The sequence below is a fragment of the Tamandua tetradactyla genome, chromosome 23, assembly GCF_023851605.1.
Source record: "Tamandua tetradactyla isolate mTamTet1 chromosome 23, mTamTet1.pri, whole genome shotgun sequence".
NCBI lineage: Eukaryota > Metazoa > Chordata > Mammalia > Pilosa > Myrmecophagidae > Tamandua > Tamandua tetradactyla.
Window position 1 is genome coordinate 11,182,674 of NC_135349.1, and position 27,940 is coordinate 11,210,613.

Consider the following 27,940-nt stretch of genomic DNA (forward strand, 5'->3'; position numbering starts at 1 on the left):
AAACACTGCTCACTACCCTTGTCAGTGACATAACATGTGTAAACTAAAAATAAGATACTATATTACACCCACAAGCAGAAACAAAAACGCTGATAACCCAGTATAGACCAATACATGGGCCTGGGTTTGGCACATAGCAGGTAAATGAGATGTATTTGCTAAATAAACAAAAAAGTAAATATGTAGGGCTTGAAAATGGCAAAATCCATTGGGTTGAGCTATTTTTCAAAAAATTTTTAAGAACCTTTTATGGTTTCAAATCTTATGTCCTAGAAAATGTATCATGAATTTATTGAGATTAATTAAAAAGAAAAATAAACCCACATAATTTTCCAATTATGAGAAGCAAACAAATAGAAACACAATTCTTACAGTAGAAGCTTGTCATATCAATTCCCTGCTCCATAGATTATTATTTACAAAGACTAAGTAAAATAAATAAAAACTATTTATAGAAGAGGAAAAATGGGAAAAGATACATATGAAACTTCATAAAAATCACACAAATTTAAGAATGCATATGCCATATGCATATGAATAATTTGGGAAAAAATACAAATATTAATGGTTGGAATTATGTGGGATATAAAATCACTAAAAAACTCTCTACAATAATTATCAATAGTCATCTCTCTAGCTTCAATACCGAAACCTAGGTAATGTGGGGCTTGGAGTCTCTTGAACTATTTTACCTAAACCACTTAAGTGCGGCTTGTTGAATAGTGAATGATGGCCTTGAAATGCAGTCCATCTAAGAATATGAGAAAATGGCCAATATAAACAACTCCAATGAGTTGACTAGGTATAAAAAAAATGAACAAAAGCAAGATGACCAAACATGTTTCATACAGGTTATCACATGGCAAAGGAAATGTTAAATAATGCTAAATAATTATGAATCAATGACCAATTTTCATTCAGCTTAACAAAGGTTCTGAGACAACTATAAACTTTTTCCAGATAACAGTGGAAGATGACAAAGGAAAAATATCTCAAGTACAAAGCGAATTTTGGGTTCCATACATCTTTGAAGACAAACCCAAACATGTAATTTCCGGGGTTATCTTGGGAAGGCAAGAAAATATCAGACAATAACTCCAATTTGAGTTTCTATGAGTACAACTTTCAAAAGACTGTTTTTCTATGTTTTTACCCGAGCTTCAAATTCTGATGTTTCTTCTACATATCCAAGCCCCCCTTTTTGTAATCTTGTTGCAACTTCAATGAGATCACTACGAAGAAAGTTTAAGAGCTCCTGGTTGCCATCACAGGATTTTAGACCCAAATTTGGCTTCCGGGCCAGATGGATAGAGTGAATAATGTCCTGGTACCTAGAACACGGGGGTGGAGATAAAAGAGTTTTTAAGATGTTTAAATTTCAACTACTTAAATGACATGCTTTATTTCTGAAAGAATATTTGGATCTTTTTTTTGTCTCTTCTTGGTATTTTTTAATAGTCTCACTTCTTCCACAAATTTTCACATTTCTCATTTCTTGATTCATTCCAAACATGGCATTTGTCTGTATTTGTTGATTTTTAACAACTGAAGCTATTGCTTTTTGCTAGTTCTCATTCTGGGAGCCTGTTTCCTTGTGTAGTTTGTGATTTTTTTTTTAACTGAGTTTCAGGGAATTTTATATATGGGAATTTCTGAAGTATGGTTTAAAGATGTATACCTTTAGAGAGAATGTGCATTTGCTTTATGTCAGTTGCCTGTAATCGCTATCAATCTGGGAGAGTTGGCTTAGAATCCTCCATAACACAGAAGAAACATGAATCTGGGCTGTAAACCTATACAAGGACCTTCTCATTCACTCTATACTAAGACTAACTCTTTGAAGCCCCAGCAATAAGGACTCTGTTAAAGACTCCAGCCTGGGTAGGTTATAAAAGTTTTACTGATGGCCTTCTATACCAAAATAAACACTAAAGCTTAAGGTCATTTAAAGTTGAGTACTAAGGTTCACTATATTCACTGGTTTTCTCATGAAGGACTCTTTTTCACTGTCTTCTAGTTTTCTTTTTAGTGTCTCTTTTGAATTAAGAGTTATCTAGAATGTATTTTAATAACTAGCAGTTAAGATCTTTTCGGTCAGCTTCATAGAGTTGATTTCTAATTTGACTGCAATATGACCAGATCATGTATCCTGAAGGTCTCTACTTTTTAAACAAAAGGTTGAGACTGATTTTGTGGCTAAGTATATGATCAATTTTTATAAATGTTGAATGGATATAACAAAAAAATCTATATTCTCTATTTGAGGGATATTGATTACTCATTTATACCTACTAGATCTGTCGAACGGGGAGGATATACTAAAGTCTACCACTATAATTAAATTTTTGTCACTATTACCTTAATCTTGAGTTTGTTCTCTTACGTCTATGACATAAAGAAGAGAAAAAGGTTGCAATGACTAAAACAAAAGGAACAGCAATCTCAATCAAGCTAATATGAATTCTGAAGATTTTTTTGAGACAGAATTCACATAACATAAAATACATCATTTTAAAAGAGTACACTTCAGTGATTTTTATGTTGTAAAATCATTACTACTATCTAATTACAGAACATTTCCATCACCCTAAAAAAGAAACCTGCATCCATTAGTAATCACTATACATTTCCTCCCATGTCCCAATTACCTGGCAACCACTAATCTACTTTCTGTCTCTATAGTTCTCCCTATTCTATTTCATATAAATAGAATCACATAATATGTGGCTTTTTGTGTCTAACTTCTTTCACATAGCATGTTTTTTAGGTTCATCCATGTTGCAGCACATAATAGTAGTTCCTTTTATACTGAATAATATTCAATTGTACGGATATACCATATTTTGCCTACCCATTCATCAATAAAAGACACTGGGTTATCTCTACTTTTTGACTTTTTTGAATACTGACAGAACAGTTTTTAAAGATCTGAGCCTCTATTACTTTATTTGCAAGACTGCCTAATTACAATGATGCTCAAAGTTGAATGCACAGCATGCGTTATTCAATGTATTATCCTGTTAGTCTGTATATACATGGTTTAACAGATATATTTTTTCAAATAAGAATGATGTGCCAGAAAATATCAAGAAATATGAACATAAAAGGGACACAAACATCATTAAAAATTTTTTTTAGTAGTTTCTATGGGTTAACAAGAAAACCTAAAATATTTTAAATATCTACTATTGAAGTAGGAAAATGTGAGGTACAAGATGAAAATCCTTACCTCTTCTCTAATCTCTCCTTAAGCTGACTTTCTCTTATTCCCTGAGGGTGGAGGCAGTTTAGCAACTCATCCAGTTCCTTTTGACTATCACATAGAAACCTGCAGAAAGGCAAGAGAGACCTGATAACTCTGGGAGGAAAAAAAATCAAACTCTAGGAAAGGGTTCTAACATTGATGACGTGAGTTGGAAGAGAATTCCAAACATTTTCACACTGTAATATCCAGAAATAGAACAAAAAATTTATTGTTTCTGTGAGGCCTAATATTAAACCTATTCTAGTACACCAATTTTCCCTATTCAGATATAAAATGAGACATAACTTCAAGTTAATAGGCACACTTATCCACAAGCCCCAAAACTAAAAAAAGAGGTTATTAAATCAAAGGTGATCATAGTTAAAGTAGTTAACGCACTATCTAAGCAGAAGAGACCTTCAAAACTAGCTCCCTGACCAAAAGCAGATTGCACACAAAGACTAATTGTTCTGCGTGCACATTTTTCTCTTTTAAATAACAAGAAGAAAAATTCTAAACCTTTCTATTCCCAGAAATACAGAAGAGCATTTCCAATGATATGTTAGAACTAGCATATAACATACAAAATTACATTACAGGAAAAAAAAATCAAACCAAACTCCAAACCTTAGGAATAATAAACATTTTCTTACCAAAAACCATGACTGGTGGCTCTTAAGTGCTTGAAATGTGGCTAATTCGAATTGAGATGTACTGTTACATGTAAAATACACATTGGAATTCAAAGGCTTGGTACAAATATATATATATACGCACACACACACACAAATACTTTAATACCTTTTATTATGTTTATTACATGTTGGAATGATAATATTTTGGGTATGACGGGTTAAAGACATTATTAATTTTTTTCTTAATATCATGTATGCTTTTAAAACAATGCATTTAAGATAGCCAACATATGTATCAAAGTCACACAAAATGGCCTTAATTGATAATTACTAACTCAATGATGTCACTATATTAAATACTTTCTTCCCTAACATTTAAAAGGAAAAACAAAGAGCAACAGGACGAATGCTCACATTACCATAGGTTCTGCCCTTGTTTGGGTACAGTGTTCTCTACAGCAATTTCTGCTGCTGGTCCATGTTGTATGTTCATGCTTGCATTTTTGCCTAGGTTTGCTTTCTTACCTAAGAAAGATTTATACATAAGGTTAAGTAAATACCCAATTCCTAATTTCAAACCTAAGTTGTACATAGTGTCAAACCCAATAACCAATGACATGGCACTGCATATTAAATACACTCCCATGTCAACAGCTGTTAACTTCTCTTAACTACTGTATAGCATTTTACCTTTTCAGATAACATGCTCTATAAATAGAAGAATAATTATATAGGTTAAAGTTTAAAAGTACTGCCACTTAGAATGGAGAGGGTTGACTAAATATTCTTTAAATATCTTTGCACACTATGCCAGGGACAAAGCTGGTAATTAAATGTTAGTTTCCTTTCCTCTACGTATTTTGCACCTTCCTAACACTACCCAAATATACCTACCTAAGAAGGCAATGACGAAATTCTACAATGTAAAAAGTGAGAGAAGAAAAGTAGTCTTTAATGTTGGCCCTATGTGAGTAGGGTAACATAACTACCAGATATACTTACTGCGGGGACAGTAATCCTCATCAGGAGAGTCTGCACGGTCTCTGCGGTGATGGTTGAATCGGTAGTCAATGCTGTCATGTACCCAGCCTTTTTCAATGAACAATCCTGGAACTTCATCTGAGAAGAGCCAGTATCTACAAATCACAACCACATTTCAATATCATAACCATGTATGGATAACAAATAGATCAGGAGTGCAGGAAGATTTTATTGACAGGGGAAGTGACTACAGAACATCACTTTGCATTCAGTACAACCACTGACAGAATTTCGTCTTTGCTCATAATTCCAAATAAATGCAAATTATAACATAAGGTAAAGCAAAGCACACCAAAATTGTTGAAATTTAAAATTCATTTAATATCTGCAATTTTTATAACTTCTAATATTTCTCAATCTTTAGGTTTCACACATTGTGTGCATTTAAAATATGTCTTTATAATATCATTTTTAAAGATATATATTTGGATTACATTTCAGCTCTCACTATAATTTCAGCTTTATATTTGTCAGATCTTCAAGGACAGGACGTGTCTCATTCAATTTATAACCCTAGCATTTGGCATATTAAATATTCAGTACACGTGGGATAAGCAACTGTTTTCAAACTCCATGAAAAGGAAAGCCTGTCAATTCTTTGTACTTTGTACAAATACAAATACAATGACCCTACAAAATAATAAAAATTAGGTCTAATAACATACCTATTATGGTTTCGATCTGTACCAATAGGAGTCCTACGCATAACTAGTTTTGCTTTGGCTATTCCTTCTTGGAAGGCCTTCTCAGCAGCTGCTTTGTGTTTCCGTATTCGCTCTTCTTCAGCTTCACGCTCTAATTTCACTATTAAAGAGAAAAAGAATCAATTAGTAAATTCACTGTTACAAATTAAATAAGATATGGAGTGAAAAGTGGCTGGTATAAAGTGGACACATGCTCACCAAACTTCAGGTTTTTTCTCCTCATTCTTATGCGTTACGAGAAATGACACATGAGTAAGAAATTAAATATGGTCCTCCTAGGTTTTCTGAATTTTGGCGAAGTCTCAGTTATTGACTCAATGCAAAATCTTCTCTTTCCAAAAATTAACTTTCTATTAAGATATTTTAAACAATCCTGAAGAAATGTTTATAACAGTCCTTAAAATAGTATTAAATGAAGTATTTTCTGAAAGGAATAGTCACAGGATTCTCAAAAAGGATAAATACAAAGTATCTTCAACCACGATGGAATGAAGCTAGGGATCAATAATAGAAGAAAAATCGGAAAATTCACAAATGTGTAGAAAATAAACAACACACTCTAAATCAATGGGTCAAAGAAGAAATCACAAGGGAAATTAGAAAATATTTAAAGACAAATGACAACAAAAACACAACCACCAAAACTGATGGGATGCAATGAAAACAGTGTTGAGAGAATTTATAGAGGTAAACACTTATTTTACAAGGGAAAAAAGTTCTCAAAATCAATAACCTAACTGAATACTTTAAGGAAACTAGAAAAAAAGAGCAAACCCAAAGCTAGGAGAAGGAAGGAAATAATAGAGATTAGAGGAGAGATAAATGAAATAAAGGATAATTCATAGAGAAAATAAAAAAAACCAAAAGTTGATTTTTTGAAAGGATCTAAAAAAAACTGATAACCCTTTACCTAGGTTAACTAAGGAAAAAAATGAGAAGAATCTGTTCCAACCTTACAGGGAAAAAAAAAAGAGGGTGGGGTGGATAAGAGAATATTAATGAACTGTATGCTAATAAATTAGATAACCTAAATTAAACTGATAAATTCCTAGAAACACACCAACTACCAAAACTGACTCAAGAAGAAATGGAAAATCTGAATAGACATATAACAAATAAGGTGTTTGAATCAGCAATCATAAACCCCCAAATAAAGAAATGTCTAAGACTACATGGTTTCACTGATAAATTCTACCAAACATTTCTTCCCAAAGTCTTCCAAAAACATGAAGAGGAAAAAACACTTCCTATCTCTATAAGAGACAGTATATAGGGGTAAAGAAGAGTGTCTGTATTTCAGAACCACACATACTCTTTGAGACCAATGTAAAAAAGATTTCTCTGAAAAAAAAAAAAGGTTTCTTTGGTCTGGAACTGAAATTTTCTGTAGTACATAATCTAATTCAACCTATCTGCATAGCTCATTTGAACAACTGAAACACAGAAAGTACAGAGTATGAAAGAGGTCCTTTAATACTATATAGATTATTGTAATGTCTGGAAACATCCTAGAGTATATTAAGCAGATAATCAAGAAGTATTGGCAAAGTCCCCTGAAGGAGGGGAGAAAGACTACGGAACTATTAAATCTTACCATCAGGGAATTCCCTGCTACTGCGTCAAACCTTAGGGATATCCAAATTAATAGGCCATGCCCTCGATCATGAGGCTTACTCTTGTGAAACTTATATAGGTAGCATAGAAGCTAGATTACCTATAGGCATGCTTAAGAGTTACTTCTGGAGGACCTCTGTTGTTGCTCAGATGTGGCCTCAGTTTCTCTAAGTCCAACTCTGCAAGTGAAATCATTGCCCTGCCCGCTACTTGGGACATGACATCCAGGGGTGAAGTCTCCCTGGAGACATGGGAGATGACTCCCAGGGATGAATCCAGCCCTGGCACTGTGGGATCAACAATTCCATCCTGACCAAAAGGGGGAAAATAAGTGTAATTAATAAAGTATCAGTGGCAGAGAGTTCAAATACAGTCAAGAGGCTACTCTGGAGGTTGCTCTTATGCACGCTTCAGGTAGACCTTGCTACCTGTCAAAACCTGCTAACCCCCAACCAAGACCATTCCAGCCAATCCAAAAGAATACCTAGGGCAATATATAAGATTCCACAAGGGTTCAAGGCACTAGAATAACATTCCAGAAACCTACAACCTCCAGATGGGTCTTTGGTCCCATCTTCAGACCATCAGATAGTTCCATCTCCCTACCCCATATTAGTGACAGACCCTTCCAATAGCAAAAATTTCGAATTGTCATAGCCCAAACAATCCCAAAGAGAGGTATGGAAAGATCAAAGGTGATGGTGGCATTATAAACAGAAAATAGGACTTAACAAATGAATAAGAATGCTGAATCATTAAACTGATATCTCTTTTAGTCTCCAGTATTTTAGAGCAGCTACAAATAAAAACCTAAAATTGTGGAACTGTAACCCATATCAAAGTCTGAAATATGTTCTACAACTAATTGTGGTGCTGTGCTTTGAAATTTATAGCTCTTTTGTATGTATGCTATTGTTCACAAAAAAGAAGGAAAAGAAAAGTTGATTGTGATGATAAAAAAAGTATTTAAGCCCTCTAGCCTCCTACATTCTGGAACAGCTACATGGAAAAGTATGTGAGGATTGTATGGTACCCCATGAAAAACTCTGGGATCTATCCTGTAACCATTTTTTGAAGAGTGCTTTAAAAACTATTGTTTTTTTATTTCTTTGCTTTGTATATGTTATACTATACAATAAAAAAAAATTAAAAAAAAAGCATTACCCTAATATCAAAGCCAGATAAAGAAACCACAAGAAAAGAAAAAGATACAAGCCAATTATTTCACATGAATATAGATGCAAAAATTCTCAACAAAATACTAGCAAAATGAATGCAACAGTATATTAAAAGAATTGCACAGCACAATTAAATGGGATTTGCCCCTGGAATGCAAGGATGGTTCAACACAGGTAGTACACCACACTAATAATGAAGGGGAAAAACATACGATCATCAATTGAAGAAGATTAACATCTGACAAAATTCAATACTATCCTTTAATGATAAAAACAATAAACTAGGACTAGAAAGGAATTTCCTCAACATAAGGACCATATATGAAATAACAGGTAAAGTCATACTCAACAGTGAAAGACTGAAAGCTTTTCTCCAAAGATCAGGAATCAGCCAAGGATGCCTATTTTCACCACTTCTATTCAACACCATACTGGAAGTTCTAGTCAGAGCAACCAGACAAGAAAAAGGAATAAAATATCCAAGGGAAGCCTTGGAAAGGAAGAAGTAAAACCATCTCTATTTACAGATGACACCCTCAAGAACACACACACAAACTGTTAGAGCTAATAAATGCAATCAGCAAAGTTGTAGTATACAAAATTGCAGGATACAAAATCAACACATAAAAATGTTATATTTCTATATACACTAGCAATGAACAAAACAAAAAGGAAATTAGGAAAATACAATACCACCAAAAAGAACAAAATGCTTAGGAATGAATTTAACCAAGGGACAAAAAAAAAAATAACCAAGGAAAACACTTGTACACTGAAGACTACAAAGCACTGCTGAAAAAAATTAAGACTTGAAAGAAAAGATACCCCTTATTGATGGATCAGAAAACAATATTATTATTGATGACAATACTACTCAAAGACATCTACAGGTTCACTGCAATCCCTCCAAAATTTCAACGACATATTTTTTAGAAAAAGAAAAACTCATCCTAAAGGTTATAGGGAATTTCAAGGGTCCCTGAATAGTCAAAACAATCTTGATAAAGAACAAAGCTGGAGGATTCAAACTTACTGAATTCAAAACTTATTGCAACGTTACAATAATCAAGACAGTGTAATACTGGCATAAAGACAGACAGACCAATATAATAGGAATGGGGAGTTAGTGTTTAATGGGTAGTTTCTTTTTACTTGGAGATAAAGAAAAGTTCTGGATACAGATAGGGTGATGGTTATAAAACACTGTGAGGGTATTCAATCTCACTGAATTATACACTTTAAAAAATGGGTAAAATGGTAAATTTATGTTATGTATTTTTTTAATTAATTTTTTAAAAATATAACACAAACCATTCTTAACATATGATCATTCCATTCTACATATAATACAGTAATTCACGATATCATCACATAGTGTATATTCATCATCATGATCATTTATTAGAACACTGGCATCAATTAAGAAAAAGAAATAAAAAATATGCATTTTACCACAAATTTTTTAAAAGCCGTATAATAAGGAAAAGATTAACATCTGAGTTGGCAACTGTGCTAAGGATTTTAAATACTTTGTCATTCATCTGTTTAAACAATCTTACCAAGTATATGAGGAAAATATACTTGGCATGGATAAGTCAACACTCAAAAGCATACAGCTAAGTCAGAGCTACCTAGGATTTGAGCCCAGGTCAACAAATGTGTTGTTTCCACCATGTCTGTTTGTAGATTTGAAACTTGACTAAACCCAGAATAGATTCCAACATCCCATTGGTCTAAGGCAAAAGTATCATTAACAGCAGAATTCCAGGCTGAACGTTCTTGCTAGAACATTACATACTTAGTAGGTGCTGGGTTATTACATACAGAAGTAATTACAGAGCTATGACAAAACTATAGATCCTATCATTACTTTAGTAATTTCCTTTTACTATCTTCTAAAAGGCTTGCCCCCTTTTTCCTCAACATAAGATTTTACCTTTCATTTCTCTCTCCTGGATTTCTCGTTCCTTCTTAGCCTGAATGGCAAGCAGCCTTCTGCTCTTCACAGCGCTAATCATGTCTTCAGTTTCCATATCAACTTGGGGCTCAAATTTCACAATTTCTTTTTTCCTATCAGTTTTGCTTAACCCATTCTCCTCTTTTCCATTTTCTTTATTTCTGGCTTCCATTTCTTTCCGTTTCTGTTTCTCTGCTCTCTTCTTATCATTTTCTTCCTTCAACACAGCAAGCCGCTCCTTCCACAACTCTGCAGACTTCTGCTGTCTGGTTTCCATGTGATCTTGCACCGAGTATGTCATGAGAATCCGGTGGCAGAGTGCAGTCAAGATCTGTAGCTTTTCCTCTGACGTTAGTTCAAAAAATTCAGAGGTTTCCAGTTTCTCTAGGAACTCATCTTGTACTTCATTATCCTCAAACGGTGCCAAGTCTTTGTTGTCTTCTGTGTCTGAGCCCTCGCTTTCCTCCTGAACGTCAGATTTGCGCAAGCATAGCCGCACCAGTTCTGAGACAGAATGTAGTGTCAGAGGGATTTCTGACAGCTTCATTCCCAATTCACCATAGTCTTCTGCTATTTCATCTTGTAATAAGGTCTGTAAGAGGATGACCAACACTCTATTCAGGTATAAAAAACCACCCTTATCTGCACTCAAGGCTTCCATAAGGGACACAGCAGTAATAGGATACTGAGCATCTGGCAGAAGTAGCCCAGAATAGCAGCTCAAGAATTCCACCACCATGGCAACATCCCCAAAGAGTGTGTTGGGCAGCCCTTCAGGGGTATCCACCAGTCTAAATGCTGGAAGGTTTCTGCCAGTCAGCTCTTGGTCCTCAAACCGCTTCTGCTTTTCTAGTTTCTCAAGCATTTCTTTTTCTCTCCGTTCCTTAGCTTTCTCCTTCAACTTCTCTTTCAGCTCCTCTCGTTTCTTTTTCAAATATTCTTTGCGTTGTTCTTCAGACATAGAGGCCCACTTCTTTTTATGCTCTAGAAGCTCGTAGCGTTTCTGAACAATATTTCGCAATTCTTCTGGGAGACGAGCTCTATCTTCATTAGAGAGAAGACGTGCTGTTTTGGAGATAACACAGGACAGGGCACTCTTCTTGTCCTCCCTGTCTTTGTTTTCCTTGTAGTAGGCAATGAGGTGTAGGGCAGCAGGCGGCAGATGTTTATGAGGTTTGCTTGAAGACCTAGGTGTGCCCCCAGAATTCCGTGGGGCTCGTGTCATTTTCTGAGTGCCCTTGGCCATATCTAACAAAGTCATCTGCTTCATTTTGGTTTTGGGAGTCTTCAAGCCCTTTTTGGGAGATTTGGAATTCCCTGTGGATTTCTGTCCATTCATAATGCCTTTGCTTCTCCCCTTTGCCTTCAAAGGTTTGTCACTGTGCTTCCCCGGTTTCTTGGCAGGTGGGCCTTTCTTAGGAATGTGAAAGTTACCATGTAGCTTATTGGGTGACATCATCTTCATCACTTCTTCTAGATGCTCTTCTGGAGATTTAGAATTCTTTGAGTTCTTCACTTTGAGTGGGGAGCCATTCAAGGATTTCTTCAAATGTACATGGCACCATAACTTGGGATTTAAAGGTGAGCTCAGAGAAGAATTGTCTGGCCTGGATTTCTTTGCAGGCTTCCTGTCTGGGGATCCAGTATTCTTCCTCTTACAAGGGTTGAGAGTCATGTACTAGAATTTAAGCAGAGGAGAAAAGTAAATTTAAATAAACTAGTTTAAAGAAGCAATGTTTATTTAAGCATCCTAAAGGCCCTCTTCTCCAGCTACTCAGATAAAGCTACATATTTATTTCTCCTCAAAGATACTGCATCCCTGAAATCACATGTTAGCTAACGTTTTTGCTATATCAATACAAAATTCTCTTTATACCCAGACTTAAAAATCTGTTATTAAATATGTGTGCTACACAACTAGTTTTGTTAATGCACAGGTTAGTACTTCTTAAAATAATGAAATCTATGAACGCTTTTCTCAGAAAAACACAAAAGTTATGCATACAATTTAAGAAAGCTCATCAGCGGACCTCAGATTAAGGATACCTGAGCTAGATAATGGTAATACGTGAGGAGTTTAAAAAGTATTGCTCTTAAGACAGCACTGGATTTTTGTCCTTCAAATCCCTGTTCTAACTGGGGGTATTATATGCTTTTAAATAGAAAGTATACTAATTTAAGTGTTTTTATCTAATTTCAGAGGCATATTTTATTAAAAGAATTGGTGAGATAACAAAAACAAAACAATGCTCACAGATAAGGAGATTTCCAGACTCAGATTCCTGGTTCCTCAAATTCTAATTTGTTCTCCACCCACCCCCATAGTGAATACATTAATAACTGTAAATTCGCTATAATCTCAATTTCATATATTCTGACCATCTCTTCCCAATTTTCAAACTCACTGCCTTTAAGTGTTCCAACTCTACAATCCTTCAATTTCACAAGGATCTAAAACTGATTAATTCTACCACATTTTTACCACCCTCACTTTCTTATCATTCTTTATCCAAATTAAATCATTATAATCAATTTCTTACATAAATCTACAGTTACTTTTGTCTCTCTTGCTTTTTATAGCTACTTGGTAAAAACCACAACCCTGCTAAACTCAAACTCTCTACTCAGTTCTGGTCTTGCACATATTCAACTTAAAACTGGTTTGAATAAAATATGGCATTAAGTGCTTGCTTTAAACTCATGTCCAGGTCCGCAGACAGGTTATAAATGCTGTATAGTAATCACAATATATTCCCTTACTCTATTCACGTTCCCACTCACCTAGACAACTATTTCACATCTTCTCTCTCTTTAAACTTCCCATATCCCATCCCCATCATAAAGAATTAGTTAATAGGTTAAAACCTATTCCATTTGTCATGAAACCACTGTTTCTCTGTTTAAATGTTTTTGAAGAAAAAAAAAAGCTGTGATTTTGAAACTTGAAAAAAAAAACAAAACAATTATGAAGAAAAAGGTCTGGCAGCTAAAACCCAAACTAAATGAAATAACCAAACAATACATGAGCACAGACAATTTTAAACAATTTCTTGTTGCAAGTTGATTAGGAGAAAGACTAGAAAACCTCTAGAAAATGTAATTTCTATTACCAACAGCAGCTAAGCTATAGATGTTACTCAGGGACATGCTGTATTTAAGATTTTTAAGTGGAAGGGACTAATTTGTCAAGAGCAACATGTAAAGAAGCAGTCTGGAGGCAGGACAGGAGAAGCTACTGTAACATGAGACAAGAAGCAAGGAAATAGATAAAGACTGGTGAATATGAAATTATGAGCCCTCACCAAAAAAACTACAGGGTAATGGCTATAGTGAAATAAATCCCAGAGATAAGAACTTCTATGCTTTTGTTAGAATTAAAGCAAACAGACTTATTAAGATTTAGTAAGCTCTACTATAATAACAAATAAGATTTAAACATTAAGGATAAGAAAAACAGAGTCACAGAACCAAGGCAGTATAAGATACAGAAATATGGTCTGCAATGAGTAGGATATCCTTAACAAATTTTACTTCTGGTTAAGTACTCTAAAAATTAAAAGGCCAATTTCACAGCAAATTATAGTTCTTTAACTTATTACTTTGGCTTCCCAAAAGTAATCATCAGGATTGGCTAACAAAAGTTTTATAGCTTTATAGACTATAAACCCTACTGATATTCAAGAGATTCATCCCCCAGAAGCAGTGCCACTAAACTTCAAAATAGTAAAAAAAGAACAAAGATACATTAAAATTTCATTCTCCTTCTGGACAGAGATAACATCAAGGCTCCAAAGAAAACAGTATTTCAGAGACCATCCTGAAAATCACAGAACAAGACCCATCACTACCTTAGCAGGTATTAAAGACAAAAAAGACAAATGTCCCTTCAAAAAGTTAACCATCCTCTCTTCAGCAAGACTTTGAAAATCTTCAGAGTACAGACACTGATTCTTTTCCTAATACTTAGGATAACATGCTATACTTTAAGTCATCCTAAAATGAAATTTATCACTAGAAAGAAAAGGAGACTCAAGTGAGATTAAGTTTCATTTTTAGCATTTTAAACAGGAATCTTTTAATAAGGTCAATTATAATTGGGCCACTTCTTAATTTACTGATTATTTTTCTATTCAAAAAGTCACTCAAATTTAGCATATGGTTCTTTAAATTTCTTCCACTTAGAAGCACAGAATTATGCAGAAATAATGCAAGAAAGAGCTGGGGTAGCTTAGCTCAAGAGGTGTGTTTTTCGCCAAGTCACACCATATAATTTTTCTCTTAAAAATGAAAAAAAATATATATATATATGAACTCACCCAACCCCCTCCCAACAGGCCGGCTCCCCGCGTAAGCAGTCCTTCAGTAACTGGATCATCTCAGCATGGGGCATGCTGGGCAGTCACAGCCAAATGGGAGCCGGCAAGGCTGGACTCAGGGGGATCTGAAAAAGTATAAAACCACTTATGTGCTAAGGGTCTCCCCTGCACCCCACTCAGCACAAGTAATCAATGAATGGCGGAGGGAGAAAAATACAGTGGACACCTGAATTAGTAGTAGTATAATTCTGGGGTGAAGGCCCTTCCTAATTGTTACACATAAAAAAATATTACTGTCTCTGCAACATGGACACCAAAAGGAAACTAGAATGCAAAAGGAAAAACAATTCTACATTTGTTCCCTTCCACCTGAAACATACCACCACTACAAATACCTACCTAAAGGAAGTCATGTTTCTTAATAAATGACATAAAAATGAAGTAACTCTGTATGTAGTAGCTCACTCAGATAAGTTGGATTTAAGCAATATAGTCTAAACCACAAGAATCCTAAATTAGAAAACTTTGGCAATTTATATTCTGATTCTTATTTCACTCTTCTCAATCACTCAAGGCTCCATGTTACAGATTTGATGGAGATCATTATCTGCAATTGTGTGAGATATATCTGTTACCAAAAATATTTTTGAGGTGCTCTGGAAATGAGTATTATTTTTTAAACTATTATGTAATTCTTAAAGTGCTTCTTTCACATCTAATTCATAAAAAGAAAAGTCTTTAGAATCAAAATGTATTTCAAGAAAAATCTTACTACTATGAACACTGACTTGAAATGTCAATTATTAAGACAGGTAAGAAACAACATTTAAAAATGTCACTAGCAACGAAACTAAATTCCATCATGTGTCTCCACTGAGAAAAAAATACGTCAATTCCAATTTCTACCAAAAATTTATAACCTGAATATAATATAATGAGGAAGCAAACAAACCCAAATTGAAGAGAGTTAAAAAAAAAGTTGGCTTGTAATCTTAAAAATGCCAAGGTGTTTAAAGACAAACAAATCTAAGGAACCTTTCCAGATTAAAAGAAACTAAAGAGACCTGTCAAACTCAACATGTGAAATCATAATGGATCCTGGATCAAAAGGTTAAAAATCAAAACAAATATTTTGGGGGCTAAACGGACATTGTTGGTACAATGGACAAAATCTCAGTAACATCTATAGACAAGATAATATTGTTTCAACATTAATTTCCTGATTTTAATAATTGTACTACAGTTACATTAGAAAATATCCTTGTTTTTAGTAAATACACAATAAAGAATTAAAGACAACCTATCTTACAACTAATTCAAAATAGCACAGACTAAAATACGTGTGTAAAGAGAGAAAAATGAGAAAACAAATGTTAACATTTAAGTAACAGTTGAAAGTTGCAAGGAAATTATACTATTTTGTCAACTTTTCTGTATAAAATTACTTCAAAGTAAGTTGTTTTAAAAATGTACTAAAAACATATTAAATTAGTCCAAATTGTTTCAGGATTCCCAATGTCTTTAAAAGTGTTATTTTTTTGTTACATCTTTATGTAAAAACTTCCTTACTAGCATTTACCAGTCCAAAATATGAATCCAAACAGTCTAAGATTCATGAAATACTAGGACTGCAATGTATTATTATAAGAGGGAAATAAGTAACTTTTTATGATGGCTGATTTCATCTTAGATAACCATTATTTTATCATCCAATAGCCTTGGTAATCGTTTCTCCAAGTGACTAGGGCCATAAAAAATTATGCTATCCCTATACCCAACAGCCAGTAGCATTTTTTCTCTTCAATAAAACTTCTAATGGAACTTAAGAAAATGGTTTCTGAATAGACATCTACTATATGCAAGGTACTACGCTAAATATCACAAGATAAACGAGTAAAACAGCCCTTATTCTCAAGTATTTTATAATCTAGAAAGAGGTGAAATTAGATCACGAACACATCCTCTCATTGTCACCCTAGTCAGCTAACACTCCAAAATTTCTCTGTCTCTAAATAATTGTCTTCTATTTCACCTAAACTCTCCCCATCAGTCCTTTCTTAAAACTACTGTCCAGAACTTGCTTTCCCAATCCATGTGTCTTATCTTTCTACAGTAAGTGTATTCAGCATCCTATTAAACATTAAATTCTACAAAAACCAAAGAGGAGGTCAAGAGAGAAAAAATGTTTTTAAACTTATTGCCATTAAACACATTGAGATGGGCAGAGCATATGTGATCAACTTTAATTCTCAAAGCATTAAAATTTTCTTTAGATGAGGAAAGAACTGAGAGCATTGTTTTAGGGACTACTCATCTGTGCTCTGTACAATAGTCTACCCCTGGCTGAGATGCCAAAAATCCTTTAAGAAAATTAATTTTACAAAAAAGAAAATACTATAAATGCAAAACAGGAGATAATCATTGATGTGTGAAATAATATTGGGGAATAAGAAATAATTTAAGGAAGGGAAATACATAAAGGAGTATGTGGTCTTTATTTTGGAGATGGTATTTTACATGTCTCAATTGCTCCCACTGGGTAGAATGACTTCCTAATTACAGCAGTTTAGTCTAAATAAGCTTGCATTTCCTATTCTTTATCTGTATCAGAGCCAAATTTCATCAACTTAAAGTTTTAAAATAATTAAGTTCAAATTTAAACACTGATGTAAGTTCTTAGAATTCTAGTCTTTCACTTCTATAAAGAATCTATATCCAAAAAAAAAAAAAAACCTGGATCAGCTTTTATGTTCCAACAAACTCCTAAGACCTTTTACTCATTAATGATACTCAGTCTTTCATGTAATTCACATGCTTGAGCTATTCATCTAAAATATACAGACAAGAAGGTGCACAGTTAATTCAGTGGTCAGAATGCCCACGGATTCAATTCCCAGACCATGCACCCCCCCCAAAAAAAAATTAAAAAAATAAAATAAAATACACAACCAAGAGCTTTAACATTTAAAAAGTGGAAAAATATTTAAGGATTCAAGTGATCTGTAAGTCTTAAACATTCAGAGATGATTTTCTGTATGGGGTTTTCATATAGTTAAGATAATAGCAGAAAGCTTTATCATGGTTCCAAAACTCCATGGTGATGAAATGACAAGAAACTAAAATTTCTTCTTATATACATACAATATTTAAGAAAAAACTTTGATTTACTGTATTTCCATAAATAAGTTAAATAATATGACCTAGAAAATGCCAACAAATTCCTCAATTTTTTTTAGCAAATAGTAAAAATTTAAAGGGTGTAATGGAAGATAATGCTTTATCTTGCTAGCATAGAATAAGAAAACCTGCTAAAAGCTAAACTGTTTGGAGGTCCTTATTACTTGAAAATTATTTTTTAATGTACTTTTGCCAGCAAAATTAATCTGAGATAACAGGTAATTTTGTTAGAATTTCATGTTTCCATATTTTTCCACAGTTTAAAGAGATGGAGAGAAAAAAAAGAAATTTTAGAAGTCTGACTCAGTTTTAATGGATCAATAGCCCTCTCCTGGACCCATTCTGGCCCAGAAACCAAGATGAAAATCATAGTCATTATAATAATAAGTAAATTTATCAATAAAAGAATAATGAATACCCTCAAAAGCTAAATTAAAAAAAAGAATCTTATTGGAATGACCCAGAGATGGAAGAGAAAATCAGAAATCCTAGGCCCAATGTCTTGACTTTTGGTCATCTACTTCTTATTGTTTCTAATTAGATTAGATCTCAGTTTCCCCATCTGGAAAACAGGATTAATATATGTACCATTCATGTAACTGCACAAGAATGTTCTGAAGTGCAAATGAGATGATTTAAAAGAAAAAAGAAAGCAGTTATCAAGAGAGAAAAGTTAGACTTTCTATTAAGCTACTATATAAAATAATACTCATCTCAAGCTTTTTTGAAGGCTGCCAGTTTATTTAATCATCTTATCTAGCATACAAAATTAGTTTTCACTTTTAGGAAACGATTCACAAAATTTTTTAATTATACAATACCTCATTCCAAAAAGGATCTGAGGCAGAAAAGCATACGTATATCGTTTGCTTGTTTGTTTTTAATTATGCGAGCATAGTACAAAATAAACTGAACTGGGGAAATATTCAGGTGAGCTCTCCTCTACCAACCCCACATTGCAAACTATACCAAACAGAAATATCTGACAAATTCTGGACTGACTTCCTATGTTAAGAGCTCAAAATCCATTATAAATCTAATCGTATCAGAGCTACCAAAGAAAATAAACTCATCTAATAAGCTCTATGCCACGCATTAGTGATAATCTTACCTTGTATGGATCAAGTAAAAAGTCACTGAACTTGCTAGGTAGGGAATATTTCTTAACCAATTCATCTTCTACCACCCAAGGTGCATTTTCACCAGTACCAGCCCGTAATGCATTATGTCGTATGAAGTATCGAAGTATCTCTTTGTTTGGTGGACGCTCTGTACGAATCAAGCTGTCTGCTGGTACATTGCTGATGATCTAGGTTAACAAATACAGAAGAAAAAACACAATAATGTTCAGAGATAAAATATCAATTTAAAGATATCGCTAAGCAATCTGTCATATGTATCAAAGTCCTAAAAATACACATACCCTTTGAACCAGCAATTCTTCTTGGAAGAATTTATCTTAGGGAGTTAGAGGTCAAATCAACCACCAACCACTTATAAAAAGGAAAAAAGGGGGGATGGAGTGGGGAATTACCTAAAGATCTATCAATAAGGGATTGACTTTAAAATTAAACTTTATCCATCCACATTAACAGAATGATAGGCAAACATGAAAACCAAAACGATATTTCAGTCAGAACATACTTATCAGAATCATCTAGGGTGCAATTAAAACGCAGATTCTTGGGCCTCATCCCAAACTTAACTATATCAGAAGAATCTCTGGGGGTAAAGCCTGGGAATTTACATTTTCAATAAGCTTCTTTAGTGCCTATCAAACACACTACAATCTGAGAACATTCCTTTGGAAAGTTTAGTACTGCAGATGTCTACAGTAAATGAAAAAAGTAAGTTACAAAATAATATGCATAGAATACTTCTACTTTAAAAGCCACTCTAGAGCTAACCATTATTAACTGCATTTATATTCACCATTTATCATCTTTGATGTAGGATCAGAGATAATTTTTTTCTTATTTGTATTTCCTATCTTCCCAAGACTAATATTTACTATGCATGAGCAAAACTAAAATAATACTAATGACAATTAAGGAAATGACTGAGACTTTCTTGCTGAAACAGGAGACGAGAAATTTGGTGACAAACTGTATTTAATAACATCCCATTTTCAATTGGATAAAAAATCCTAATGGATTCCCAGTAAATTTCTAATGATCCAACCACATCTCCAGATCACTAAGTATAAAACAAATGAGTCAAGGGTGGTGCGATGGTGGCTCAGTGGCAGAATTCTCTCCTGCCGTGCTGGAGACCTGGGTTTGATTCCTGGTGCCTGCCCATGTTTAAAAAAATAACAAAAACTAAAAAAAAAAAAAAAAAAAAAAAGAGTCAAAATAGGATAAAGCTCGCCAATGTTGACAGGTAGGGAAAAAAACAGTATCCTCAACGGCAAAAGATCTGGGTTACGATCCTTCTCAATCCCAATATTACTAGATTAGAAACTTTGGTAGTTATTAAACTTTACAGGCCTTGGCCGTTTCATTTATAAAACAGTTACTATATGATGACAAATGTGCAGCTGCCTTTCACACCCAGTTCTTCACTGCACCCTTTTCAGTTTACAGGATCTAAGATTCCACACATACGGATGGTATGAGTACTTGCACGAAATGACACATTGCTTCTATGTACCACTAAGAAAAAATGCTTACCAACTGATATTAAGATATATACTGATTCAAGACATATAAAAATATAAAAAATGAACATCTCAGAATCAATAAAAGATAGTACTAAATTACTTTAAGGGTATTTATTATTGTAAGTTAGTAACACCACAAATTTCTTATAAAAGCACTGATGCAGAGTTGACTCAACTTTTGGGTTTAATTATATTAAAAGTAGTTTTACTTTAATTGAGAAGCGATATTTCCTCAGGAAGTCCATAACCACTGTAAACATTCTTATTTGAAGTTTAACTGTAAATGACTAGAGAGCAGGACGTCCAGTTTCTGAACGGGGACCTTCATATTGTATGCTAGGAGAGAGCAAATTCAAAATGGGTGATGTTGAGAAAGGCAAGAAAATTTTTGTTCAAAAGTGTGCCCAGTGCCACATCGTGGAAAAGGGAGGCAAGCACAAGCCTGGGCCAAATCTGCATCGTCTCTTTGGGCAGAAGACAGGTCAGACCCCTGGATTCTCTACACAGATGCCAACAAGAAGAAGGATATCACTTGGGAAGAGGAGACACTGTTAGAGTATTTGGAGAATCCCAAGAAGTATATCCCTGGACCAAAAATGATCTTTGCTCAGATTAAGAAGAAGGCAAAAAGGGCAGACTTGATGGCTTATATCAAAAAAGCAACTAATGAGTTAATAGTTGGCCACTAATTATTTATTATAAAACAGATGTTTTGTGACTTTTTTACATGTTTCATATTTAAATTAATCTGATACACCAGAATTCAGATCATGAATGGCTTATAGTATATTTTTGATGCACAGTCCTAAATTAATAAGATTAGCTTATAATTAAATGAATATGATCAAACTTTTTAAATTCTGATGGTAATTCTGGTTTGGCAAGCGCTCTCTCTTTTTCCTCTTTTTAAAGATAAAATTGGACTTGAGGCTAGGTTGAATCAGTAATGTTCAACTTTTCACAGAGATGGTGAATTCCAAGTCATCATCTATGAGATCGGTTTTATATTTAGATTTATATAACTGGTTTTATGAATATATTTGAATACTAGGTAAATCCCTTCAACATCTCATAGAACAGAGCATGAGTCACCTGGATTTCATTTGGTGTTCCTCAGCCTATTTAAAGGCAGGTGCTGAAAATAAGGTAGCTATGCCCGCTTTATCTTCATGGTCTTAACTGTACCAATCCAGTTAAAACTCCTTGAATCTTAACATCTGAAATGTTGCCTTTTAATTAACAAAAGGCATTTTGGTATGGTTCATGTATAATACCCAATAAAAAATGCTAAACACGTCTCAAAAAAAAAAAAAAAAAGTAAATTACTCTTATTATTGTAGCGATTCCCATAAAAAAGGAAATGCATTTAATTTCCTAGGAAAGAAAATTTAACTTAGTCATAATTACTAACAGTAAACTCAGAATTTGTTGTAGAAAAAGCATTCATTTATATTCAATAGCACATTTTTTCCAAGAACACTAACCTTATGATATTTTCTTAAACAACATTAACCACACATAAGAGGTTTAGTGTAAAATGCTAACCAACCTTATCTTCATTTTGCAGTTTCACATCATATTTGTGAGGCAGAAATTTTGGAGGAGCCCATTTTCTCTCTCCTTTTTTTAGGGAAGTGGGAAGTTTTCGTGGAGATCTGCGTGCCCTGTCATCTAATCAAATCAATACAAAAGAAAATTAGTGGAAAAACAGTTCTTTTCATTCTATTTATTCATTCATTCATAATAATTTTACTTAACCCCTATTCTGCACCAGGTACCGGGTACTGGGGTACAAAGATTAACTACAAAGTCCTCAAAGTTTATATTAACCATAAACCTCAAAGACCTAAAGTCTATGAGGGAAATCAACAAGTAAATAATAATACTAAGTGGTAAATATTATAATAAAGTTTGGTACAGAAGAATACTATGAAAGCAAAGAGAAGAAATACCTAACAGTCTGAAAGGCAGTCAGGGCTGGAAAGTATTGAAAGGATATGACTTGTTCAGAGATTATAATGAGTTATGGGTGAATATGACATATAAAAAATCAGTCTGAAAAGGTAAGCAGGGGCAGTGATAAAGGGCCCTGAATACTATTTAAGAAGAACAGAATTTGTCCCGTGGGCACTGGGAAGCCTAAGAATGATTTTGGAATAAGTAATTAAATGTGCATTTTGGAAAGATCACTAGTGTGAAAAAATTTAGAAAAAGAACGTAACACGTTTAGCAGTTAGAAGATGAATAAAAGGAGAAAGTGAGACTGAAGGAAATTAGAAGGTGCAAACCTAAACATCTAAATTTAACTGGAATGTAGAAGGAAAGACAGAGTAGTCAAGAGGAATTTTGACCAACTAGATGTGGGAATGTTAAAGGTTTCCCAGGTCTCTGCCATTGAGACTGGGTAGATGGAGGGTCAGTAGCCAAGTAACCGCCTTCCACACATATGTACATATTTTCAACGTTAAGAGAAAAAGAAAGCAGACTTTCTTTGCCCTCTTGAGTAGCTAGGAATGTTCACATAGATTTCTAAGCAACTAAAGGAACAACTTCCTATCTTAATAGTTTTAGGGAGACTGAAGTCTTGGTTGACACTGTGGATTTTTTAGTTGTCTTCCATATCATAAATGAACAAAATCATTTCTAGCTACAAAACCTAAATACAAATTTAGTTGCCAGAGAACTCTAAAAGATTTATGTATAACAAAATAAACAGGGTCTTGTAACTCACTATAGAAAGCTAGCATCATACATACTAATACTCTCTCTCCTTCCTTCGTCCTCTTTTACAATGGTCTCCTTCTTCTGATGGTCCTGAGCGATTTGACTGGAATTTTCTTTATCACTGGATGGAGAATCACAGGTACCATCAGATTTCTTCTCAGTGGCCTCTTCAACTACTTTCTCCAAAGGATGAATCTTTACAATCTTCACCTTCAGCATTTTTTCCTTTCCAACCTATAAAGGAGACAGAAAATTCAGACATAGTAAATAGGAACAGATGCAAGGCTACAGTGAAGGTATATTTGATTCAATATACATTCCGCCTCGCCTAATAAAAGTTCACTAAAACTCTTAAACAGCCAGATACAATCGTTTTTTTCCAATTTGATTTCTGAGTTATAAATTCAAATATGACTTATTAGAAAATAAAATAATTACAATCCAATTCATAATTCACATATGTACCAATGTACATATTGGTATTGGGTATACTGTAGAGGGTAATTACTGCACAGCAGTCAGACTGAAGTATGTGTAAAAATCAGCTCCATAATTTTCTTCAAAAAAAAAAAAAAACCCTGCAAATATGTATATCACATCGTTACAAGAACTACTTATTGACAAGATTATCCCTTCTCAGATGAATCATTCTTGTACCTCTATTTTAAAAAACCACACATATATACATACATACACGGAGGGGTCTAATTCTGGACCTTCTATTTACACTGATCTGTCTATCTTTATGCCAATTTCATACTGTGTTGATTATTTTTTCCTTTTTTTTTTTTCCTCCCTACATATGACTGTCTTGATTATTGAAGCTCTGAAGTAAGCCTTGAAATAAGATAGTGTTAGACTGCTAACTTTGTTGTTCTTTCTCAAAGCTGTGAAAAAAGGTTTTGGCTAGTTGTTTTGGCTAGGTTCTTTACATTTCTAAATGAATTTTACAATCACCTTAGCAATTTCTACAAAATCAGCTGTTAGGATATTATTAGAATTTTGCTGAATCTACAGATCATTTTGGGGAAAACTGACATCTTTTCTGATCCATGAACAAGGTATATCTCTACATAGTTAAGGTCTTCTTTAAATTTCTCAGCAATGTTCAATGATTTTTAGCGTACAGGTCTTACACTTTTGTCACATTTATGCTTAATTATTTCATATTTTTATGCTAATTATAAATGATACTGATTTTTTAAATCTCAATTTCCAACTGTTAGTTGCTAGCACACAAAATTACCTGGCTTTTGTATATTGACTTTATATCCTGCCTCCTTGCTAAAACTCAATAATTAATTCTAGTAATTTTTTGGTGGACTCCATGATTTTCTACATAGACAACCATATAGTCGACAGATAAAGACAGTTTTACTTTTCTTTCCAATTTAGATGCCTTTTATTTCTTTTTCTTGACATAATGCAGTGAGTAGAACCTCTAGTACAATGTTAAGTAGAGTGGGAAGAGCAGACATCCTTGTCTTAGGTGCAAGCATTCTGTCTTTTACCACTAGAAATGATGTTAGCTAGAGGTTACTTTGTAGATGCCCTTAATCAGGTTGAAGAAGTTTCTTTCTATTCAGTTAGCTGAAAATTTTTATAGGAACTGATTCTGATTTTGTCGAATGTTTTTTATGAGACTACTGAGTTTTCTTTATTGCTAATATGGAGAATTACACTGATTTATGAATGCTAAATCAATCTTTCATTCCTGGGATAAACACCCTTTGCCCATGATGTATTATTCTTTTAATATGGACTGCACTTACTGAAATTTTGTTTAGGATCTTTACATCTATGTTCATGAGGGATACTGGTCTGAAGCTTTGTTGTTTTTTGTAACACAGTTGTATGATTTTGGTATCAGGGCAATACCAGCATCATAAAATGAGTTGCAAGGTATTTCTTCCTCTCTTACTTTCTACAAAAGTTTGTATAGAATTGATATTATTTCTTCCTTAAATGTTTAGAATTTAGCAGTGAAGATATCTGAGCCTGGAATTTTCTTTGTGGGAAGATTTTTAACTATTAAAACTCACTAAAGAGACTCAATTTATTTATAGAGAAAGGGCTATGAAGGTTTCTGTTTCTTCTCGAATGAGTCTTGTTAGTTTGATTCTTTTCAGGAATTTGTCAACTTAATTGTCAAACTGGTCCTCTACATAATAGGTCATCAATAAACATCTGGAATAAAGTGAATATAGCACTTAAGGCAATGTTTGAGGTACCCTTCCAACAGACATCACATATTTTGTCTAACATATAATGAATGTAAAACATAGTTTAATGAATAATAAAATGAATACCCGTGTGTCCACCACGCAGGTTTAAGAACTGAACATTAGCAGTAACTTAGAAGTTCCTAATGTGCCTATCCTTTCTCCCCAGGTAACAACTGTTCTGAGTTACATGTGTATATTAATCATCTCCTTGTTGTCCTCTATCAGTTTTACTACGTAAGTATGCATTTCTATACAATAGTTTTGCCTGTTTTGAGACTGAAATAAATGGAACCACACTATATTCTTCTGTGACTTCCTTCTTTTGGAGTATTCATTTTTTATGCCATAGGGTATTCCACGACGTAACAATTTATTTATCCTTTTGTATGCTGATGGGCACTTGGATTATTTCCAGTTTGGGATAAGACGGATACTGCTAGGAATAGTCTTATATGTATCTCTTGGGACAATATTAAGGGGTAAATACTTAAGAATAAAATCCTTGGTCAAAAAAAAAAAAATTCCTTGCCCAAAGGACTTATGCAAATTAAATTATATTCAGTAATGTCAGTGTTTGTTTAAACAAAGTAGTTGTGCTATTTACACTACAATCAGCAGAAGATTCTTGTCAAAACTTGGTATTATCTTGACGTTTTCTTGATATGGATGTGTTTAAAACTGATTTCATTTTCTGGATTACTAACAAATTTAAACAGCTTTTTATATGTTTAGAGATATACATAGCTCGCTATTATCTCTTTTTCCCTTCCTCAAACATTTCCTCCTCCATCTTGCACGTGTGCACAGAATATCTTCCTTTTGCCACTCCAAATTCACCTCCATTCTTCTCTATCTTGGTCTGTGCTTGGGCAGGTGGACCTGGATGGACTATATTCAAAAGGATCCCTTACTCTCTATATTCAAGTTGAGTTTAGCACATGGGAAGCATCAGCAGAAAATTAGAGGGTCGGAAAACAGTGTGACTGAGGTATTTATTCCCCTAACTAGTAGGTTGATTATATCTCAAAGTATTCTTCTCCAACTACTTCTGCCTATTCTTTCTGGGTTCCAGTGTCCCCTTAGGGTGCAGAAATAGTAATATCTCTCCATTGTTGATTGCCCTGGAATATTTAACCTTTCCTTGTTAGTTTTCCACAACTGTGACCAGACTGCTGTCAATACCCCCTTTATTAAACTCAATTCAATTATGCCATCTGCTTACAAAGCGCCAACCCTGACATATGGTTAGTGAGTAAAATCACACACAAAAATAGGTTTACCTCAAAGTCACACTCTTCTCCCACAGCATATTTGGTCATGATCTCCAACCAAGCAGTATCTACCAGCTTCTCTAAGGAGGCTGTATTATGATGAACCATTTCCAGAACAAGTTTCTCATACCAAGCAGGAAACTCCTCCTTCAAACTAAGTAAAAACGTTATTAGTTACTAACGAAATACAGAAAAACTTACAAACTTAATTCAGGTCAAATCAAACATTTATGTAACAATTTTATGTAAGGTACCAGAGAATACAAAAATTTGCGATACTGATCTACCCAGCTTAATCTTCTCATCCGTAAGTTGAAACTGCATCACTAGTACGGTTGAATTTTCCCATTAGTTTGTTCTTCCCAGTATGAGTTTCTCTTTTTAGGTGTGAACTATTTATATTCATGCCCCTTGTTCATTTTTTGGTTAGGCAAACATAACTTGATTTTATTTGTGTAATGTTTCAGTTAATAAATGCTTTCATGTAGTCCTCATTTAGTTCTCACAGTATCTTGTGAGGTGCCTGATAGAGTTTCCATTCTACAGAGAAGGAAGATAAATCAGAAAGAATTAACATGTTGGCTGGAACCATGCCTTTAACTACAAAGTTTCTGCAAAGTGAAACAATGAAGTACCCCTTTTCACTTATTTTCTCATATTAAACTAAGTACAACTAGTTTATCTAACTAAACTAGCAAAAAAATTTGTTTTAATTACCACACCCAATGTGAACAAAAGAACAGTGCAGAGTGACTGCCACACATAAGTGAAAGCCTGTTTCAATCCTTTTGGAAAGCAATTTGGCAATATTTATCAAAAAGGTCATAAGTAAACAAAGATATTCACAGCTGGATTCTTTATGGTAGCAGAAAATGATAAGCAACCTAAATGGACAGTTGTTAGATTATCTAATTTTGCCCAGATAGTTTAATACCTATTGGAAGGAGGTGAGGGAAGGGCAGAAAACAGGCATGAGAGCATTCACACAAATGCCAGTATTAGGTTTACCATATGATATGTGAGGAAATATTCTCAGTCACTCCCTGTGCTGTTAATAACCACAAATGTCCCTCCAATTGATACCTGCTAGATTTAAAATCTCCTAACATATTCACAATTAACCTACTGAGTTATCTTTAGTCACCAATCATACCCTATTAATCTCCCTAATTTAAGATTTACTTTTGTCTTC

At 33.9% G+C, this 27,940-nt stretch overlaps 1 protein-coding gene and 1 pseudogene across 2 annotated transcripts in view; one reads left to right on the forward strand and one right to left on the reverse strand.

The window, feature by feature from the left end:
* The window catches only part of BAZ1B (bromodomain adjacent to zinc finger domain 1B), an 85,419-nt gene that overhangs the window by 25,121 nt on the left and 32,358 nt on the right, over positions 1–27,940 (reverse strand). For both annotated transcript variants that reach the window (XM_077140928.1, XM_077140929.1), the window contains exons 3-12: positions 26,758–26,902; positions 23,285–23,486; positions 22,078–22,199; positions 18,978–19,175; positions 10,353–12,051; positions 5,586–5,724; positions 4,882–5,015; positions 4,299–4,404; positions 3,230–3,328; positions 1,154–1,331 (exon numbers count right to left, since the gene is read on the reverse strand). In XM_077140928.1, coding sequence (XP_076997043.1) covers positions 1,154–1,331; positions 3,230–3,328; positions 4,299–4,404; positions 4,882–5,015; positions 5,586–5,724; positions 10,353–12,051; positions 18,978–19,175; positions 22,078–22,199; positions 23,285–23,486; positions 26,758–26,902 — 3,022 coding nt within the window. The remainder of the gene's footprint in view (positions 1–1,153; positions 1,332–3,229; positions 3,329–4,298; positions 4,405–4,881; positions 5,016–5,585; positions 5,725–10,352; positions 12,052–18,977; positions 19,176–22,077; positions 22,200–23,284; positions 23,487–26,757; positions 26,903–27,940) is intronic.
* On the forward strand, positions 20,863–21,217 carry LOC143667778 (cytochrome c pseudogene; annotated as a pseudogene).